A 22320-nucleotide genomic window follows, 5' to 3' on the forward strand; every position below is an offset into this window, starting at 1 on the left:
TAGGTTCAATTCTAATCTTTCTAACCTCCTTTGGGGTAGGTTTGCGGGTAGGGCAGAAGGAGATAGGATCTGCCCATGCAATGCCCAGCTGGTGGAAACTCTAGCTCACATGGCCCTTAAATATAAAATGTATGATGATCTCCGCCAACAATTTCTAGACCATCTATGTCTTCCAACACGGAAACCAGAGACAGAGGTTATACGCTTCTTATTACAGGGGAGCTCACCAAGACAGTAGCCAAGTTCCTCTATTTGATTTTTTGTCGCTGAAGTACGCTACAGGATCCTGCCCTTGCTGGAGAGCCACAGAAATGAAATAGATTGCTCGCCTCTTCTTCCCTTTGGCAAATGACTGTACTGTTGAAATGGCGATAAGATTGCACTGGCCTATTTATTCTGAGTGTTTGTGTGTGATGCCAATAGAGGTTTGATGAGGATGATGAATAGCAAAGGGGGGAAAGGGGGGGCCCTACATTTGCTGCTCTCTGTTGTCCTAAGAAAAACTGACCTGCTCTATTAAGGCAAAATGAAACAGTGGGATATTCTGCTAATCTTCCAGCAGAACACGGAGGGCCGATTTCGGCAGCTCCCAACACTATCATTATGTGGCCGTGCACCTACACATACAATTATATATCTTATTAGTACGACAGCCTCTATGCCGAGCAACAGTAAAGTTGCTAGCGGATAGTTTTAATATATTTTATGAGAGACAGAGATATTTAATTTGTCACTTTTCAATTTCACACAGCTGCAGAACACATCCAACATGTTACTTGAAAACAGAATAATAGTTCTACAACATCTCAGATTTAATTAACAGTACCTGAATATTTAATAGACCGCTGCCTGAAATAAAAAAAATAAGATTTTCTCTAGTCTAATCATCACAGTACGATTGCATAAAACATTAATTTGACTGCTCTAAAAGCTATTCCATTAATTTCTCAACTTGAGCTCACCGTGCATGACTAATTAACAGCTTAACCAAAGAGAAACCAATCAAGAAATAGACAGAAAGCAGCAATCGCACAACGATCAGTTCACATGTAACACTAAGCAAACCACAGGGGAGAGAGGCTCCATCTCCTTGGTCATTTTGGTTGCCCTATTCTGAACTTTTTCCAACTTCACCATATTCTTTTTGAAGTGAGGTGGCCAGTACACAGTATTCCAAATGCAGACACAACCTATAATGGCATTATATTGGCAGTTTTATTTTCAATTCCTTTCCTAATGATCCCTAGCATGGAATTTGCCTCCTTTTTTGCAGCTGCTGAACACTGCAAAAGCATCAAGCTATCCACTATAACCCCAAGGTCTCATTCCTGGTCAGTCACCACCAGTTCAGATCCCACAAGAGTAGATGTGAAATTAAGATTTATTTATTTTTGTCCCGGCATGCATCAAGACTGTGTCTGATTTTTCTCTTGCTACTGTGATGATACGGTAAGCCAAGTCATGGGTTCACTTAGCCTTATATCTGAACCTAAGCTGCAGTTAAGGTTTGTCCTATTAACAGCCTCAAAAAATAGCATGGCGGCAGCAGAACCAGAGGAAAAAGGCAGGTGCAATCTCCTCTCTGAGAATATGCCCATTTGCGCATTCACACTAAATTACACATGGAAGTTAAACACGAACTGGGCCACTAAAGCCTCAACATTTGCACCAAAATGGAACGGCGTGACCATTCTATGTATTACAAGACTCCTATATAGGAAGTCAAAAATATAAAGAGCAAATTACAGTCAATTAGATCCTTAGCTGAACAGAAAAGAGAAGCTAAAAAGAACAATGAAAGAGGACTTGAACAATGTTTACATGCTGCTACTTTTTCTAAGGGACGCGGGTGGCGCTGTGGGTAAAAGCCTCAGCGCCTAGGACTTGCCGATAGTCAGGTCGGCGGTTCGAATCCCTGCGGCGGGGTGCGCTCCCGTTGCTCGGTCCCAGCGCCTGCCAACCTAGCAGTTCGAAAGCACCCCCGGGTGCAAGTAGATAAATAGGGACCGCTTTATAGCGGGAAGGTAAACGGCGTTCCGTGTGCTGCGCTGGCTCGCCAGATGCAACTTGTCACGCTGGCCACGTGCCCTGGAAGTGTCTGCAGATAGCGCTGGCTCCCGGCCTCTAGAGTGAGATGAGTGCACAACCCTAGAGTCTTTCAAGACTGGCCCGTACGGGCAGGGGTACCTTTACCTTTACCTTACTTTTTCTAAAGCAGGGGATTTTGTAAAGCAGGGGTTTCACAAAGGGAGGGAAAGAAGGAAAAAAGCAGTGTACAAACTCACAGAGTGCTCTGCTCCCACTAACACGAACACTGGTATCGGGTGGTATGGAAAATGCAGCTCTGTCCAAAGCAGCAAAACAAAACACCTCCATACCCAAAATAATCTCTCTCCCTACTGTTAACAAGTGTGTGCAAAGGCATTGCTATTTTTTAAACGAAAATGCTTGTACACCCATCCATCCATCATAATAAATTGGGCCACAAAGGTCCAATGTCAATGTAACTTTCCCGTTGTTGGCGAGTGACTCTGCTTATACAATTTCTCTTTCTCTTTCCTACTTTCACTTCCCACCTGAGACCGAAGTCTGAACTGCAGACCAACTGCAGATGCAACTGCCTGTTTTGCAGCCTTGTGTGTTGATGTTAGCGCAAAGAACAGAGTTCACAGTATTGGCCTAACAACATGTTCTCTTATACCATAGAGAGTCTTGGGGTACTATCTGCAGGAGATACCTCAATAGCATTAAACAGGGGAAACTACATTTCTAAACCCCAGAAACAAGAAAACTCTCAAAATTTACTTGTGCCAAAACAGCTCAGAAGTTACAGTGGTACCTCAGGTTACATACGCTTCAGGTTACAGACTCCGCTAACCCAGCAATATTACCTCGGGTTAAGAACTTTGCTTCAGGATGAGAACAGAAATCGTGCTCTGGCAGCATGGCGGCAGCAGGAGGCCCCATTAGCTAAAGTGGTGCTTCAGGTTAAGAACAATTTCAGGTTAAGAACGGACCTCCAGAACGAATTAAGTACTTAACCCAAGGTACCACTGTATTTCTAAACCCCCAGGAAACCAGACATGTTCTTTGTTGAATGGAAGGATGTTGACACATCTCATTTTCTCCTCTCCCTGATCCTTGGTCAGGAAACATGAAGGCACCTCTTTTTTCTCATGCTGCCTACCAGAGTCAAGACTGAGAGGCTGGTCTTAGCAGAAGGAGGGAAAGATAAGAAGCATGAGGGGCAGAGGAGAATAGAAAAATGGGGCCAAGCAGGATGGTCCGCCCTCCCTGAAAACACTGAGCAGCAAATTGCCCAGGAGGACAACTAAATGAACTGTAACTATTCAAGTGGTGAATTTGCAAAGAAATGGGGGCTTACCTTGATTGCGGGGGAGTTAAGATTTAGAAGTGCTTTTGATTCAACTACACATCGCTAGACATAAAAACAGGAGAGCAAATTCATATAATTGCCAACTGGTATGTGAATCTATTTTTTATGCATCATCTAAAGTTTCAGGAATTAAACACACATACTCCTCTGAAACATACTGAGTGCATGTTCAGACTTTGGCTGTCTCAATTAGTTATATTATTGTGCCATCTTGTGGACGATCTATGAAATTGCAATTTCAAAAAGCAATGCTAGTATTTTGGTTTCTTAACACAAAGCAAAGGTGATGTTCAACTTCGCAGAACGGAAGCTTCTACATAGCTCCACGGTATCAACTCCTAATATATTTTTCAAAAATCTGGTGGAGTGAAAATCCATGGACCACAGATCCTACAAGTGCCCCCAAATTTAACAATGGCCCATGAATAAATCCACTTGATTCTGGCAAAAGGATACCAAAAATGCCACCTTCTAAAACCAACCAATTATCACCCAGGGGTTCTTCAGAATCTAACACATATCTATTTAGCATAGTGGCTAATGAAATGTATGCATCAGTGACTGAGGTGGATAGAAATTTGTTTTATGGTGGATTTTGATTTTTTGTTTTTTACTATTACGGTAATTAGATTTAGATTTTATTTGTTTTAAAAGTATTTTCTCCCCTTTGGTTTAAAAAGAAATCTAGATTTAATATAAACATGTTAAGACATGTTAACAAAAAATATTTAATGCCTTTAAAGTGAGAAATGAACAATAAAACATGTGCAATGACAATAAGTTGCTTTTCTCTGTAATAGAGAGAGCTGGGGAGAGCGGAAAATATCGGCATTTTGAGGTACAGCATTATGACCCAAACAATAAGTGTGGTATTCTTGTGGCCTTCCTAATAAACCTAGGGATTAGAAAGTCAACACAGGCACAATTTTTTTAAAAAAAAAATGGTACCCTGGATCACACAAGAATAATTCACCAGGTCCAACTGAGTGAGCCTATTTGACTATTGCAAGTGACCCTGTTAGTCAATGCCCTCAAGCTATTGGAGCTTGGCAATGTTTTCAGGGACAGGCAACCCCCAAATTGTGTGTCACTTCAAGAACCATCAGGGCTACCTTGTCCCATTCTCAGAAGCCCCTTCTGTACCCACAAGTACCGTAACAGAGATCCTCTCGATTTCTAAGTCCCTTACAGTCATTTTGCCTTTGCGATAGAGATCTTGGGGTAGCGGAATGATGTGCAACTTCAGAATTGTGAGAATACACACAGTTGCAGAAACTGCTGTGAACGCTGCTGGATACACCTGACCTTTCTCTACATCAGGGCTGGGAGAACAGTGTTCTTGCTCTCCAGTTCCCATCAGCCGCAGTCGGCATGGCCAAGAGTCATAAATTATAGGAGTTGAGACTCTTACTTAGGGTTTTGGGTTTGAGCCCCAGGTTGGGCACAAGATCCCTGCATCCCTGTTCCCCATCCCTGCTCTGAAGATGGCTAGGTGAAATCATGGGGAGCCTACACAGTCCCAACCATAAACCAAGCCTTTCAGTAAGGAAGGTATGAAGTTATCCTAGAAGACTGATCCGTCAACAATGGCACAGATATGCCTTCTGCTGCGTTCCTGCTCAGCCTCAAAGCACCGTTGTGGATTTCCATCCTACTGAATTACCTCCGCAGTCCCCAGCCTACTCATGAAAGTGACTCACTTTTTTTGCTGTGTTAATTACTAGCTTTTTCATGTCTCAACATATTAACACCCTCATGGGTGAGCAGGTAAACAAAACAGTCATTATGATTTACAGGGTTGCCTCTGATCTAAACGAACTCTGCAAGCAGTTAATTAACAATCCTCAGGGATTCTGACCACCAGCTTCCTTGGGTACACAGAGAGGTCTCCAAATTTTCCTGAACTACAATTCCCACTATCTCTAATTATTGGCCATGCTTGCTGGAGCTGATGGAAGCTGCAGGTCAGCAACATCTGGAGGGGCAAAAGTTTGCCCATACCTGTTTTTGGTAAAAGAGTTAGCAGTAAGCAAAGATGTCAGAAGCTGGTGGCAGCAGTTTTTACTGATTTTTTGTTTAAAACTCAAACATGAGTTTTACAAAGGAGTTTTTCATCACAATACGATTTTTAAACCCCATAAAGAACAACACCATACCATAACAATTTCAAGTGCAGAATATAACTAAAACCAGTGCAAGCTACGAAAAGGAATTCCCAGCATCACATGGTCCTATTAAAACCAGTGTACTCAAAAAACACACAATTAAAACCAACAGTATAAATGTGGGTGTGTCTTTTAAGCCCATTCAAGGAGCAGGGATAATATGAGTTCGAATTCCAAAACTCTGCAGGCAACTTGCTGATAATTCTCCTTTCAAAACAGCTTTCTCTGCACAGAAAGCCTATGGACTTCACAGATCCTAAGATGTCAGTATTGTCCAACAGACAGTGTGGACTCGGTGAACCTGCCATGGATACTATTTGACTGGTACAAAAACAACCACCACAACACTCCTGAAACCCATGAAAAGAAAAGAATTAACAGGTGTCATGTTTGCTGAAGCAAGAATAGCTGAGGCTTTCCCCCCATCAACTACAATTAGCAATCCAACTGCTGGGAAACTGTGATTTACAGACAAGAACACTTGCTTGAAGTGGTGATACCATCTGGGTGGATTAGTGATGTCTGCACATTCTGCCCAGGAGGACGTTGTTGGTATGGCCAGAAGACTTGTGGTTTTCTGAATTAAAAAAAACTAAAGTCCTCCAAAGCAAGAACCAACAGGTGATTAAGTTAACACGTTTTCCTGTCAATCCAGTCCTGTGCATTTAAAAAAAAAACAACCCCACAAAGGATGTCCAATCCTATAACATAAAAAGTGATAGATAAACCACTACCACACATACAAAAAAGTAGATGGGAAAAATAGATCACCCAATGATGTGCAAGGCAGAATTTTGAAATTAAAGGTATGAAACACTGAGGAAGGAAGGAAGGAAGGAAGGAAGGAAGGAAGGAAGGAAGTTTATTTTAAATCTGGACAGCCTCTAGAGTTTCTTTTTTAATTCAGCATGCCTCATCCTCTTTAACTAAAGGCCACACAACAAACATAGCCCAACTACCCAAACCACATTCCTAACTAGCATGAGGGAACAACAAAACAAAGGGTTCAGGTGGCTTCGCCAGGCTACTTCCTCAACCTGCCTCCAGCTGTCCTTTGAACATTAATGAGTTGCTACAACAAATGTGTGATAAAGCCTAAGCAGCATTCTTGTGCAAATGGATGGTAACAAACATTATGCTCCCTATTCTAATCAGCCACCATCACCATCACAAGTTAAGGACACAGTGGCCCAGCAATGCAGGGGGAACATATTTGTGTGTACATTCAAGGAGCTGGAGAGGAGTTGCCTTCTGCTGGTGGACTCTGGCCAATGGGGCACAGAACCTAGGAGTCAAACCGTTGGGCCATCTGGCTCAGTACTGTCTACACTGACTGGCAGAAGCTCTCCGGGATTTCAGGCAGGGATATCTCTCCCAGTTCTACCTGAAGATGCTGGAGATTTGAATCTACAAAGCAGATACTCTATTACTATGCTATGACCCTTCTTTTCAAAAAGATCAGACATGGGAGTTGTAGTTTTAGCAGCATCTGGAGGTCCTTCCCATTCCAGATTAAAGACAGTAAAAACTCTTGCTCAAGCTTTCTTGGAAAGTCCTCTTATTTTCTGTTAAGGTTCTCTCTTTTCTGGCTGAAGCCATTAATACAATTGTGGTCTTTATACACTGCCCCAAATTACTACAGTCCAAAGAGGATTTAGCTCATTTTTGATCATGATATCATGATGACATTTTAATGTGTGGTCATCTCAGGCTCTATAGCATCTGTACGCCAAAAGACATAAAGAAAAAAAACAGGAAAACAATGTGAAAAATGGGGAGACCACCCTAGCTCCATCCATCAGCAAGAGAAGGACTAGCTGCAGGGAGTATGCTCTGGCCCTCCCAGCAGGAAAGAACACTAATAAGAACACTGTAATTAGAAGCAGTGGCTGAGTTTGGTTTTTTCCTCCTCCCTCCCAATCCTTTTGCCTTTCACATCATGTATTTTAGCTACTAAACCTGAGGGCAAGGCCGTTTCTTATTCCCGATTGTTGCACAACGCTTTGGGAGCCTTTAAAAAAAAAAAGAGAAGCAGGTAAAAATATCTGAAACAAATGTACAGTCTACATATGAGACTTATACTAGATCAAAACTGGTGACAGCAAAAGCCAAGTTGTTGCGATCCAGCAAAATTATGCATAATCTGGTAAATGTTTGTTGGTTTCAGGAAAGAGTGGAATGAGTATCAGAATGTCCTTTTTAAAGGAGTCGCAGACTACTTAGAAATTATACCCAGTCAGGGCAGTGGTTCATCTACCGCATTACTGCTCATTAAAATTCACAGCAGCTTCCCAAGATTTCAGACAAAGCTACCTTTTGCTGGAGAGTGAACATGAGACCTTGAATATGCACGGCACACCATGTACCCTTCCACTGAACTGTGTCCTTCTTTGCTCACTCAGGTATTCATTTCTGCACAGGCAGGCATGAAGATTCTCTCACACAACGGTACAGCAGAAGAAACTGCATATTCTTCTAAGTGCCAACATGGGTGGTGAGTGCCAAAACAGACCCACTGAGAATCAAAAAGGACGTATCAACATGCTTGGAAGAATCCTTTTCACAGAAACAGAAACAAACAAACAAAAACGTTGAAGGCAGAGGGGAACTGATCGTGCTAAGTGACCACAGAATGCAGAGTGCCTGTTGGGAGATGGAAAAACAGTGGAGTATTCTGGAAGGGGGCATGACTGGCTAGAAAACTGCACACACAGCCCAAAAATGGAAAGAAGATAAAGTCCCTACCAGAGAAGAATGGCAAATTAAATTGTTGGACTATGATGAAATGGCAAAACTGACCGAAAAGCTCAGGAACCAGGAAGATCAAAACTTTAATAAAGAGTGGGAAAATATTATCATTTATCTTGGAGACCACTGTAAGCAGTTGAAAACACTAGCAGGATTCCAATAACACTTGTCATGTAACAAGAGATAGGGTCATAAAGGAGTCATAAATAAATAGGGATTATTGAAAAAAAGATGCAGTAGAAAACGTTTAACAACAGAAACCATGCAGGGGAAGGTGGGAAGTCCAAAGATTCAGAGGAATCTTTTAATTGTGGATGTGTTGTGGTATTATTATAACTTTAATTTTGTAAAACCAAATAAAAAATTACCGTATTTTTCACTCTATAAGACATACCAGACCATAAGACGTACCTAGATTTTGGAGGAGGAAAACAAGAAAAAAAATATTCTGAATCTCAGAAGCCAGAACAGCAAGAGGGATTGCTGCGCAGTGAAAGCAGCAATCCCTCTTGCTGTTCTGGCTTCTGGGATAGCTGCACAGCATGCATTCACTCCATAAGACGCACACACATTTCCCCTTACTTTTTAGGAGGGGAAAAAGTGAGTCTTATAGAGCAAAAAATACGGTATTTGAGAAGTAAAACTGCACACACACACACACCCTTGAATAAACAGCAATTGAATAAAGCAAAGGAGAAACCTCTGTTCCTCCCACACAAAAAATCAAAAATAGAATCTGGGATCTATTTGTATTGACTGCACAGACTTGTATCGCACACAATAATCCATGGACCTTCTAAGCAACTCACATAAGAATAAAAATAAATATCAAAGATTCAGAGACTAGGAGCACTAAGCAGCCTCTGCATAATACAGAATCAAAAGATCAGGATCTAAAAACTGGAGCTCCAAAAGGTCTGAGCAAATAAAGCAATCTTCCCCTGATGCTTAAAAGACAGAGTGTCACCCAATTGGATGCCAAAACAAAGAAAATCCTATCCATCCCATAATCTCTCAATGTGGGGGATGGAAGAAGACTATACACTAATGATCTCAGAATTGTGAGGCAGGGAGAGATACATTTGAAAAGAAACATCCCCTCCTGTCCTATTCCTGCCCAATCTAACTTCCTCCTTTGAATGAACAGCCACAGAAGGTTTATTCATTCATCAAGTGTATGGTGTGGTTTCTTGCAAGCTCTGAGGCAGAGCACAAAAAAACAACTGAGAACACACTGTCATCGGTTTAAAGGACATCTCTTTTTAAAGAAAGCTCACTGCTCATTAACACAATGACACAAACAAAGCCCAAGAGAACCACAAAACAATGACAACAGCAAAAACCCATCTCTTAAATTGAAAGAGGTATCTTGTGCTGAAATATTATAAGAAATAAAGCACGTACAGTTCAAAGAGGCTACCAGTGACTAAAAATACATCCTTTAAGTTAATAGGGAAACTTGTTTCACTGGCTTACACAACCTACCAGAGATATACATCATAGTGTAGACAATGGAAAATAGACAAGGGGGCAGAAGGGATGAGGGGCAACTACCCAAACATCTTCTAATACTTCCTGCTAGCCCAGAAGCAAGAAGAGAGTCTTTGAATGGTTGCCCAGAAACTACATGATTCCCCCTGTTTGCTTCCTCTTTTCCACCCCAGTTTAGCTCTTGCTGAGCTCAGTTGGCATGAAACTGATCAGAAAGAATGCAACAGGCAATAGCATAGCCTTACTTTAAAATGGTGGGAAACACAACCAAGACTCACAAAGCACACCAGGGCCTGCTAGCAGCCTTCCACAGGCCACCACTGAAAACAATTAATGTGATAAGTTAACATTGCAGTTTGAATAAGGAGCGATCACAAGTACAAGAGAACAAAAAATGACAGAAACTATGATAGTTCACAGTACCTACTAGAATATATATCACCATACCTTGCTTGGAATTCTGAAGTTCTCCAGGGGGCTCAGATCATGAATACTCTCCTGAGGACTTTTCAGACCCTAAAGGGAGGAAAAGACAGCTTATGTAATACAGTCCGCAACCTCCACAGAAATACTTCAGAAATACTTTGGTTTGGACTCAGTCTGACCCTTATGTTTCCCTCCCTTAGGGTTTTGATTCATGGGCTACTTTTAAAATGAGGCTGCATTTTAAATTGCATTTTAACCTGTATTTTAAATTGGGCTTTCCCCCCCTATTATGTTTTTACTGTAATTTTACAGATGTTAGCCACCCTGAGTCCGGCTCTGGCCAGGGAGGGCGGGGTATAAATAAAAATAAATATATATTATTATTACCCACAAATAAGTTTGAAGAAGAGTGTGTGTGTCAGCCATTTATTGCAGCCATTGCCAATCTGATGCCCTCCGAACATTTTGGACTACAACTCACATCAGCCCCTGTCAGCACAGCCATTTTAGCTGGGACTGGTGGTCAAACAACCAGTGGGCACCAGGCTTGTGAAGGTTGATTTATTGGCACTCTGCAGTAAAATAACTTGATTCCTGCACTATGGGGGGTTGGGATCTTGGGGTCCCTTCCTCATCTACAGTTCTATGATTCACCTGAGTTCAGTGCTGCAGCATTCCCAGCTTCCAGCAGCTCTGGATCAAACAAGCGTCTGATTTGCTTTCCCCTCTGCTTCCAGTCTGGAGCTCCCCATTTTCATTCTATCAGTCCCACTAATGACTCCTTGGTCCATTTTTGAGGCAGAAGAAGGTTTGCCACAACCCATCCATATTGCTCCTCCCCTGCGGCTGAACCACCTTACCACCCATCCCCAGCTTTGGATCCCAGTTGTGAACATTGCAGTTGTTGGACTAGAGGGCTCTTGGAGTCCCTTCCAACTTCCAACTGTACAATTCCATGATTCGACAATTTCCTGAAACGAGTGACTATGTACGGTACCAGGTCATACCTTTAACAATATTGCACCTGAAAGTTATTTGAAAACACAGTAAGCTCTGTTGTCCCAATCAGGCAGCTAATGGTATAACAAGTGTGAAAAAGACAATGCTGTCTACATGGCACTGGCTGCCAATAAGTTACTGGGCAAGATTCAAAGTGATGGTACTGGTGCACAAGGCCCTATACAGTTTGAGTCCTGAATACCTAAAAGATTGTCCCACCCACTGCATACCGATCACTGTGTTCTGCAGATACCATTCTGTTAGGGAGTCCATTCTGTACTATGTCCTTTAGTGTGGCAACACCTACCCTTTGGAAATCCCATTATATTCTCTATTGCCTATTCTCAATATTATATTCTCTATATACAGTACATTGTATTCTCTATATTCTCATACTGAGCACCTGCTAAATATGTTCCTTTTTCAACAAACCTTCTAAATCATGGAACCTTCTTGATTCCAGCTGGTATCTGTATTGGATCTGAAAAGATCTTATGCGCTATAATTGCTTTAAACTGTAAATTTAAATGTTTTACATATTCCATGGTTTAACTGTTTTATATATGTTTTTATTATATTGCAAATTGTTTTGGGATGCCTGTGTAAAGCAAATCATTAACAAAATAGATAGTAATGGCCGATCCCAAGGAACAAAGAAACAACATTTACTGAAATAAATTCTATTGTCTAACTCCATAGTATTTAAATTTAATATATATATTTAAAATATATATGAAAAGCAATATACTTTGAGAAGCAAAATGAGAGCAGCCTAATCCATTGAAGTACTGAGGACATACTATGTCATCCCTTTAATAGCAAAATCAGAAGTGGATACACAGAGATATTCCACTTGTTTCTCTCATGCTTCTCCAAGCAAGCATAGCTCTATTCTTTTTCAACTGGGATCTTTCCGGGACCAAATCATTGGGCAGCTGCAATCCCTTCAGAGCATTACATTTTGCAAGTTGATCAATGTAACCCAGTCCACACACACTCCTGAGAAGAGGAGGGAGAAGAGGTTTCCTCTAATGTTTATTGTGCCTTTATAGAAAAACCTACCTCACATGAAACAAATTACCATAAAAACAATAGCATCTGTTTTACAAAGTTTACGGTCATCTCCTGTGCTACACTCCCCCAGAAAACCTACAACCTCATTGTACGAGTTCACCAGCTTGGTAGGTCCTAAAGTCAGCTTTACTTGCACAGATAACATATGGCTCCTTCTGTCATCAAGCACAGAAAAAGCAATTGACAAGTATATATGGCTCCCAAACACCAATACCATTACATCACCCATAGAATTCAATGGATGGGAGAAAACCTCAAACCGACCAATCCACGGTCCACATGGATAACAGAAAACGTATCTGAAGACCAGGTCAGTCCCTAAGCCTAAGGATTTGGGAAGCATGCATTAAGGAAAAAATGTGGACAGCCCAGAAGGTGGTAGCTTTCCCCTTTCTTTCAGGAAAGCCCATTCCTATCTCCTTCATTCACCAACTCCTTCCCACAATGTGTCCCATTCATTCTGAAATCCTTCTCCCCACAAAGAAAGCAATGGAGAGTACCTAGCTAATTTTTGCTCAAAGCAGACGTAGACCCACTTGAATCTGAAGGGCCTTAGTCATCATGCTCTTCAATCTACTCTGGATGTGACCAGCAATGGATACAACGCCAATGCATGGCAAGTTCCCATCCCTGTTCATTCTTACTGGAAAAGATTCCCTGCCCTCTCGGAAGCCCCAAGAAAACTCGACACTTGTATGCTTGCGAATTCCTGCCTTCCCCCTCCCCCACACCCCTAAAGAGGCTGAAATTTCCCTAGGAAATCTCATCACAACAATCCAATGAGGCTACCACCTTATGGGCATGTCCCATTAAAAAGACAACAGGATTTCCCTGCAAACACGCACAGAAATTGTGGCGCGTGTATTTTAAAGGTTTCCCGTGTCTTTCTTTATGCGACACATTCACATGGTCACCCTGCCGCTTATTCCTATCACCCAAATGCCGCCCGCGTCCAAAGCCTTCCTTTCAGTTACGGGGATTCTGGCCTTGTCCTACAACCGCAAAGACCCCCCTCCTCCCTCCCAAAGACCCTCCCACCATCCGCCCTTTGCACCGCCGGCTCCGCTCTTTCCCGCCCCTTCCTCGCCGCCCGTGCAAAACCTCCGCGCCCCGACCCGCTTGCCCTCCCGGCGGTACCTGTCGGGTCATCAGAGACTTGATCTTCTGCATGGCAACGCAGCGCCGGCCGCTTCACAAGCTCCTGTCACCCATCGCGCTCCGCTTCCTCCGACACAGGGAAGCCATTTTGTACATCACGTGATACGCTCTTTCGCTTCCCTGTTGCATTATGGGATCGGTAGTCCAGAAGGACACGCTCCTTCCCACACTCTGGACCTGAAGATGTAGATACACTACAACTCCCATCACGCTCAGCGGGACGTCTCTCCGCTCACCTCGCAGAGTAGACGTTCCAGGACGGAGGAAGCTGCATAGAGATAGGAACAGTTAGAGGGGCAATCCGATACACGGAGAAGGAACTTCCTGGTTTCTTCCTGGCTGTCTCTGTCCCCCGACGTTAAATGAATGGTGACCCTAGAAAGCAATCCGGATTTTAGTAGATGCCACTGGACAGCAGGGCTTGTTTGTTTTCTCGTTTAAACGTATTAAAATGCCTTGCTTCTGGCGACACACTCCACTATCCTCCTATTGGGGTGGGGGCCCTGAAATGTTTAATATTTATCACGTTTAATATTTCGGGTCAGAGATGGAGCTGAGCTTGGGTTGCCTTGGAGTAACAAATTCCCTGTACAAAAAACAAACAAACTTCAGACTGCAGCAAATCTATTTAAATTACTCACTCTGATTCCTCCCAACCCTAATCCAGAATGCAGTTTCACGTCAAAGTTTTGCTTTTCTTAGATAAAATCGCATAAAATTGCGTTAGAAAAATGGCGAACTCCTTTGCTGCTGGTGCTGCGCTTTGGTGCGGGATGGCTGACTCAATCACAGCTACCTTTAAATCCCAAATTACTCCATTTTTGGTGAGTTGACAGCTGTCACTTCCGCCTCGTGAGAGACCAAAAGGGGACCAAAGCAAACACGCAAACTTGTAATTCTGAGGTTACGGCGGAGGGCGAGGGACACGGGCACAGCGAAGCGCAAAGGTGCTGGGCTTACCGTGCAAAGCAACGGCGCCTCCCGCCGGCCAAAACGACATTTCTTCCGAAAGCTGAACTCCTATTACTTTTATTCCTGCTATAGTACTTTGTTCAGAGCAGATATCCCTTGACTTTAGGCTTGACGGTCCCCAAGAAGATTTTGCATGTTGAGTAGACTGTCCGGGTAGGAGTTGTAGGGCCTGGCAAGAATCCTTTGTGCAAGGATAACTATAGGAATATAGAAAGAGGCACATATATTTTAACATTAATCTTGCATGGTCCCCCTTTGGTCTAAGAACCAATCTGAAACATATATTATCTAATATTATAGTGAATAATCATGTCCCAGAGCTGGCACAGAGATGAACCATAGTATGTGTTTAAAAGGAATACTTTTTGCACACACACACAGCTCCTTTGGGGCTAAGAACTGATTTCTTGCAGGTTTATTATATAATATCGTGGGGAACAATTATGTCCGGTCATTTCTGAACAGAATAAGCTAGCTAACTGACAAAACACTTCCATTTCTAACACTTACGAGCATGCACAAGTCAAAACATTATTCCTCTGGGTAGCTGTTTAGCTGTCAGCTGTAGGAAGGTGAATGTAACCTGCGTGCAGCTCTGGGCTCATTTATTTTTTATCAGTGTTGAGTGATTCATTCTGTATGCCCCATTTATCATGCTCTGTGTTTGCTGTGAATATAACCGGAGCGGGGAACTTAGGGTCACAGGCAATGAAGATGTCGAACACTAATCCAACAGGTGTTCCCACTCCCTCTGCCTTTTGTATACACATATTCAAATCACCTAAGGCAAGCCAGGGTAGGGGCTGATAAACTCGCTGCTGATTTCCCTAGCAAATAAGGCCCACGGCTGCTGGACCAAACTCTGGCTTCACATGCACACCAGAAAGAAAGGGCTGCTTGCATGAGACAGGATGCTTTCATGGAGCCCTTTAGCACCACATTTTGTGACTTGCAATGCAAAATCTGTGTTCTGCTTTTAGGTAAGATCTCAAATTTTTTCTTCTGATACGTATTTAATCCAGGTGTAAGGTTTTGTTTCAGTTCCATACTTTTGAATGTTTTTAACTTTAGTAACTTTACCATTATAAAACAACCAGGAACTGTCAGTTTTCAAACCATGTGGATTTTTTTTAATCCTACAAACGTATATGATTTGTACAGAAAAACTGGAAATAGAAGGGTAGGTAGGTTGGTAGGTAGATACTAACTGCAATGGGTAGTGTTGGGACAGTCTTGGTGTTTTCACTCTGGAAGGCTGCAATCCTACACCCACTTACCTGGGAGTAAGCCCCACTGAATGCAGTGGATCTTACTTCTGAGTGTGCATATATAGGGCTGTGCTGTAATATGGAATCTTCCGAGGAGCCTTAGAAAAGCAGCAGGAAAATTTGAGGTATCAATTATTCTCACTGCCTTTTTGAAAAATACGTCATGCAAATAAGGTTGTTTCTTTTCAGTTTTCCGTATGTAATGGCCCAGTATTATCAATAGATCTTTCTGCCTAAGAGATTATGGTTTTTGTATAAAGTATACTTAGCATTAAAAATGAATGGTTTTTCATAAAACACCACACACAAAAATTAATAAGATGGGCATTCAGCAAGATGTGTATGTTTCCCTAGGAGAAACATTTATTATCATTATTAATGAACTTTTAAAAAGTTGCGGTGCTTATGAATGAAATAATTTTTTTGGCTCTTTTATGTACTTTTATACGTTGCGATTAAATTGGCTTTTTACTTTCATTTCTCATGTGAGGTCTGATGTAGTCCATTAATATCTGCAAACTTGATCCCATTTGTGATGTTTTGGTTTCAAAAGATGACACATTTAGCACATTTTATCTTACTATGATTTGTAATAATTTACTTGATTTCACGTCCAATATGTGTTGTACTAGATGTAGAATGGGGAGCAGGAGGAGAGGAAGCTTACCATGCCACCAAAATTCTCAGTTTTATAAACTTTTATAAACTTCTTCCAAATAACGAGAGCTGTGCGCAAATAACAATGAGAATTCTTCACTTTGTGGACAGAGAAACTGGAGTGAAACCATCTCACAATTTTTTGTAGGGGAGCGGGGATCTCCAACAGTTCCTCAGGCTTACCATTTGCTGTGACAATGGCCCATGGCACAACAAGTCCCCCTTCCCAAGTTTTGTTTTGTTGCTGCCGCTCAAGAAGCAGCACCAGCCTGCCCACCATTTTGCATCCTCCATAATGCCCCAGACCAAACATTATTCCAGGCATTGCAGAAGGGGAAATGGTTGCTGCCTCACACAAAACTGGTGGGGAAAAATTGTAGAAAAACATGCAGAGTGGCCTTCTTTTTATGGAGCGTATCAGAATAAGAAACATCAGTCTTCGCTGGAGTTAGGAGAAAAAGAAGAGGACATAATTCTGATTGATCAAGGTTTCTGCCCTCTTAGCTCAACTGTCAGCAAACACCTCACCCTAGCTGACCCCACCTTGTGCAAAATTGTCCCACTGAAGCCTTAGTTAAAAGTCCGGACCAGTCCACCACCCATCCATTTTCAGCTATGCACAGGTTCTTTACTTCATCCTGAATTAAATTACAAACAACTGGGGTTTTTACTACCACCAAGGTTCGGTATAAGATCCTTTAAACCAGTGCACAGATGATAAAGAGGAGAGGGGCTCGGGGTCAGATGGGAATAGGAGATTGTTTCGGTTATTTCAGGGGCTTTATGGGTTAAAACCAGAATTTTGAAATGTGTGCAGAAAACTACAGATAGACTACAGGAAGATGCAGCTGCCCATCACCAAAAAGCAGAGCTGCTAAATCAGGGGTGGCTAAATAGTCACCAAATTTCCTTTCGGGGGGTGTGTGGATCTTAAAGATGTGATTTAGGCAGGCTCATCCCCTAGATGTGCTATGGAGGGAAGCTGTTTCTTGCCAGGTATTTTCTTATACAGAGACTGGTACAGAGCGTTTGAATTCCTGGCTCTATTAATGAAGATCTGACTTACTGCTGCTGTTAAATCGTGTCCTGTGGAAAATGGGAGCCAGACTGAACTTAGTGTGGCTTCTGAGCAGTTGTGTGTAGGATTGTACTGTAAAACACTACCATTATAATGGTAAAGCATTCTGCTTTACTTGGCTTGGAACTATATGCTCATAATCATATAGACAGGACTTTTTTTTCTGGGGGTAAGCAGGGGTACGCATACCCCTAAACATTTTGTGAATCTTTGTACTTTTGTCCATTTACTGTATTTACTTTTCCCGATTTGAACTATAAAATGGTGATTTTCTTGAGTCAAAATGAGAGTACCCCTAAAACATTTTTTTTAAGAAAAAAAAAAAGCACCGCATATAGATCACTAGAGAATTAAGCTTTTAGGATCAGAATGCGACCTGTACTTATTTTTGAAAAAGGAAAGGAAATCTTCCCACGGAGATCTTAAGTTTATGCATTAAACTCAAAATATGATGTCACGGTTTTTATTTAAACAAAAAAAGCTGCAGGATGTTTCCAGTCAACAAGGGTGGTGTTGTGCTTACTAATACTTAAAGCCGGATATAGAAGCAAAATGCAGCCTACAATCTAGTTGGAGGTCACTTTGGCGAAACCTAGCCTGTTTATATCCAATACACATAAACGGCCTTGAAGAGATAACCTGAGCCAAGGAAGGGAGTGGTTTGCTTAGAAAGCTTATTGCCTGTCGTCTCCACTCCTGTTTACACCAGCTATACAGAAGATGCACAGGACTACGTTCCTTGTGCAGAGGGAACCACTGTAAAATAACACCTGGTTACAGAAATCCTCCCTTGTCTGGAAGGAATAATACACTAAGGATGAAACTGCAGCCTTTCAAGAGTGAAACATGGTTGTATTTAACAGATCTGCCAACTCTTGACTTTTTGGGGCAGGAGACAGATTTAAAGTTAACCACCCTTCCATTATTTTGAAATCTGACCTCTCTAGTTTTGATCAGTTTCACCCTGGACTTCTCTAGATGATTTTTCAAACGTGCACTCAGGATGAATTTGTGCTATTGGTGGTATGGGGTGGTCAAACACACTCCCTCATTCAAGTCTATTTGAGCCTTCAAAATGACCTGGACAGTCACGGTTCACACAGCGTCTGTGGCAATCTGTGCATGGTCTGTAGCTTCTTGCCGAAATCCTGTAACATTTCATACTACAAATGGTGTTTGGGATTTTTGGTCCTGCTTTTGTCACTCTATAGTGCTAGGGGTGCCTTTGACAATGAGCTGAATTAATTTCACTATTTTATATTTCCTGTTCAGGATTCTGGTGTTCCTGTGGTTTGTGGAAACAAATGAAGGTTTAGTAGAGCAACTGCAGTTCTATTAAACTTATGTTTTTTTAAAAAAAAATGGCAGAGAGAGAAGCTGGTGCTAGTGCACCCCAGAAATTTGCAGACTTAAGCCACATTCACACCATACGTTTTAAGTGCTCTTATACAACTTTGACAGCCGTAGCTTCTCCCAAAGAATTCTGGGAGATCTAGTGCTGAGATGGTTAAAATTCTCAGAGTATTTTAAAAGTCCCAGGGAACTCTGGGAATTGTAGTTCTGAGAGGGGGCTAGGGGTCTTTGAACAATGGCAGGCAATCAGTCTTTCTTAGCTAGCAATTTTCAGCAGCTTTGCTCAGAAGCAATTCCACGTGAGTTCAATGTTATTCGCTAGTGAGTGTGTTTAGCTCAGGATTACAGCCTTGTGTCCGTTATAAGAACTGAGCTGGAACCTCTGAAGTCAATTACCAGAGAAAAGTCCACAGAAATACGGGGAAGTAAGACAGCTCAACTCTTTCTTAGTTCATGTAGTGCTGCAAATGGGCTTAGTTATCGGCGGTATCTAGTTAAAACATGATCGTGCCAGGCACTAATTAAATATTTGTACTTGTATTTTTCTTATTATTTTGAGACAGTTTACCTTCCTTCCCAGCGCAGCTCACAAGGTTGCCTCTGAGGTGATACTTGGACCAAATTTTAAATCCCAACACTGTTCCCATAGCAAATAAACAGACCAAACAAGGAGGATTTGTTGTATATCAGCAACTTCCTTAATTCCTGCTTCCTTCTGGCTTTGCAGAAGTTCTCCCATAGTGATTATACCTGAATAAATCATCAGGTCATATTCATACAGAACAAATTTACATCCCCTGGAGGCAACTCCACCCTTTTTGACAGCAAAAACAAAAGGGTTCCTTTTCAGCTGGTTTTTTTTTTTTTTTTTTTTTTTTGCTTGGACGTTTTCCATGTCTGTAAACAGGGCAGGTTTCACAAGCAAGAGAAACTACATAGAAACGTATGTTATGGTTGTATATATTATTGGCCCATATTCTGCAGTCCTGTATCGACTTCCCAAGAAGCAGGTGTACTCAGGGTCAGCGGCGTAGCGTGGGTTGTCAGCACCCGGGGCAAGGCAAGTAATTTGCGCCCCCTAACCCCTAACCTGCCGCCGCTGCCAGCTTCTTCTTGCTGCTGCCTGGGCTGGTCTGGTGTGGTTCTCTCCCGCGCTCAGCGCTGTGCTGGGCGGTCGCTGCACTGTCCCTCCCCCAGATAGTCCCTCGCTCTCTCTCCGCACCGCACGCCTGGCACCCACCCCCTCCACAGTGGGCAGCGACCCGGCGGCTCGGATCGGATTCGCACAGCCAGCACTGCAGTGAGAGAGAGTGAGTGAGCCAGGTAGGGCAGAGAGCTGCGAGTGCGAGCGCCCCCCCCCAGATGTTGCGCCCGGTGCGGCCGGCCCCCCCTGCACCCCCCACGCTACGCCACTGCTCAGGGTACTTTCATACATGGACTTTATAGAAGCACCCTACCATTGTCCTGCTTTCAGCTGGCTTGGAATAGCAACTAAGTTTCCATTTAAATGGGCAGGTCCCCTTTCCCCGGCTCCCGTGTGACACACAGGGGCATTATTCATCAGGATCACTGTTAGTGGGGATAGGATTAAATAGTACTCCCCACTCCCCGTCCCCTGGCCACATTTCTCTGCCTTCTGCAATTGAAGGGGGGAGAGAAAATAAATGGATATAGAGACAATGCTACTCAGAAAGGGAAGAGTTAAAATAATAAGAGTGTATGACAGACCATATGGAAGGAAATGACTTTATGCAGGAAGAGCCATGCCATAGACCATATATATCTGGAGAAATTACACAGGATTTAAAAAAAAAAATTTAAAAATTTCCATAATACAGTAAAATTACAACAACAAAAAATGCAAATCAGATAAGTAGAATACAGTGGTACCTCAGGTTACATACGCTTCAGGTTACATATGCTTCAGGTTACAGACTCCACTAACCCAGAAATAGTACCTCGGCTTAAGAACTTTGCTTCAGGATGAGAACAGAAATCGTGCAGCAGCAGCGGGAGGCCCCACTAGCTAAAGTGGTGCTTCAGGTTAAGAACAGTTTCAGGTTAAGAACAGACCTCTGGAAAAAATTAAGTACTTAACCCGAGGTACCACTGTACAGAGTTTGCGCTTAAAAGTAATTATTAGCCCTTACTGCCCATTAAGGATTTATTTATTTTAAGGAATCTTTTTTGAATTGGGATGGGTGGGAACAGAAACCAAAAGACAAAAACATCACGTCGATGCACTGTAAAAAAAAAGTGAATGAGCAAAGCATGGTTATTCCAGAGTAAATTTCCAGTGTGGATGTAGCGACACACAGATGCCTGTAAATCTTAATGTGAACTGCTGGTCTTGCTCCAAGGGATCGTGGTAGCAGCCTACCCATGAACCAGGCTAAAATATGAGCAATGAGTGAATAAGTTTTAAGTGTCAGGATGATCATATAAATGGTTGCTACAGGCCATGGTTCCTTCTCATTGTATTTCCATGTATTCTGGCTATAGCAGGCTTATTAGGTAGTAAATGATAAAATAAATTGCTGTGTTTAAACATGGGGTGAAGAGTTGAAGTAAGAAATGCTGACATCAAGAAGATTCCAAAGTTATTTAAAATTTGACATACTAATTTTACTCCCAGAAAGCTTTTGAGATGGGCTGCCTCTTGCTGCAGTGGCGCATAAAGCAAAGCAGGTTCTCCTTCATGGAGAGCACGTGTGGGAGCAACCATGACATCCCCTGTTGCTGGATGGCCACAAATTTGATGGGGCACCTCCAATGTTGCTGGGAAAAATTTATTGTTGCAATTTTATTTGATTGACAGGGGTGCTATATAGGTCCCTGTGTGCAGTGTTGAGCTTCCTCTTTTCGCTGCGCACATCGGATCACCCGCCCACCCTCCCTTTATTTAGGGTTTGTTTGCACTGACCTTGCTATGCCTGTCATGGGGTTGTCTGCTTTGGAGCAGGGGCCTGGTAGGAATTTTACCATTTGGCTGATTGGCTGGTGCCATTTGGGTTTTGCCTACTGCGCAGCAAATTGTCACAACTTGTAAGGTTGCATTTAGGCATTGGTTAATTTTTAGTTGGTGGAGGGGATGTGGTTGGCTGTGCCTGCCCTTCCAATGCTGCTGCTGCAAGGGTATTCCGTTAAAGGAATTCAGGGGCTCGCCATGCTTTTGTCCGTATCCCTGACAAAGGGCTAGGGCCACGCAAGAGCCCCTGGGAGCATTTGGGGAAAGGTGAGAGCCTGACACACAGCTTTATTCTCTCCCCAAAATTGCTTACCCTTACTGACTTCCGCACGGGTGTGATTATTAGTTCTGTTCCTACTTCCAAGATAGTCGTTAACCAATGCCTAAGCAACCACTCACATACTGTAATTCAATAAAGTTGTGGCCAAAATTATGCCAAAAACAAAAACAAAAATGATGTGTTTTTATTCAGCGGTGTCTTGGGGGTCCTCGACACACAACCATTGTTTGTAGCCTATTTGCATTGCAAATTATAATCTTTTCTCATTTTCAAAATTTCTTTCCCC

The 22320-nt window shown here is 42.5% G+C and overlaps 2 protein-coding genes across 2 annotated transcripts in view; one reads left to right on the top strand and one right to left on the bottom strand.

The window, feature by feature from the left end:
- The window catches only part of VPS50 (VPS50 subunit of EARP/GARPII complex), a 72334-nt gene extending 58743 nt beyond the window's left edge, over positions 1-13591 (bottom strand). Inside the window, exons 1-2 of the mRNA XM_083578561.1 lie at positions 13438-13591; positions 10249-10317 (exon numbers count right to left, since the gene is read on the bottom strand). Coding sequence (XP_083434687.1) covers positions 10249-10317; positions 13438-13470 — 102 coding nt within the window. The 5' untranslated portion in view covers positions 13471-13591. The remainder of the gene's footprint in view (positions 1-10248; positions 10318-13437) is intronic.
- A 1322-nt stretch (positions 13592-14913) lies between these two features.
- Positions 14914-22320, top strand: part of HEPACAM2 (HEPACAM family member 2) — a 33262-nt gene continuing 25855 nt past the window's right edge. The window contains 2 exon segments of the mRNA XM_083578797.1: positions 14914-15363; positions 15366-15410. Coding sequence (XP_083434923.1) covers positions 15342-15363; positions 15366-15410 — 67 coding nt within the window. The 5' untranslated portion in view covers positions 14914-15341.

This window comes from Podarcis filfolensis (genome assembly GCF_964270895.1).
Source record: "Podarcis filfolensis genome assembly, chromosome: 12".
Classification (NCBI taxonomy): domain Eukaryota; kingdom Metazoa; phylum Chordata; class Lepidosauria; order Squamata; family Lacertidae; genus Podarcis; species Podarcis filfolensis.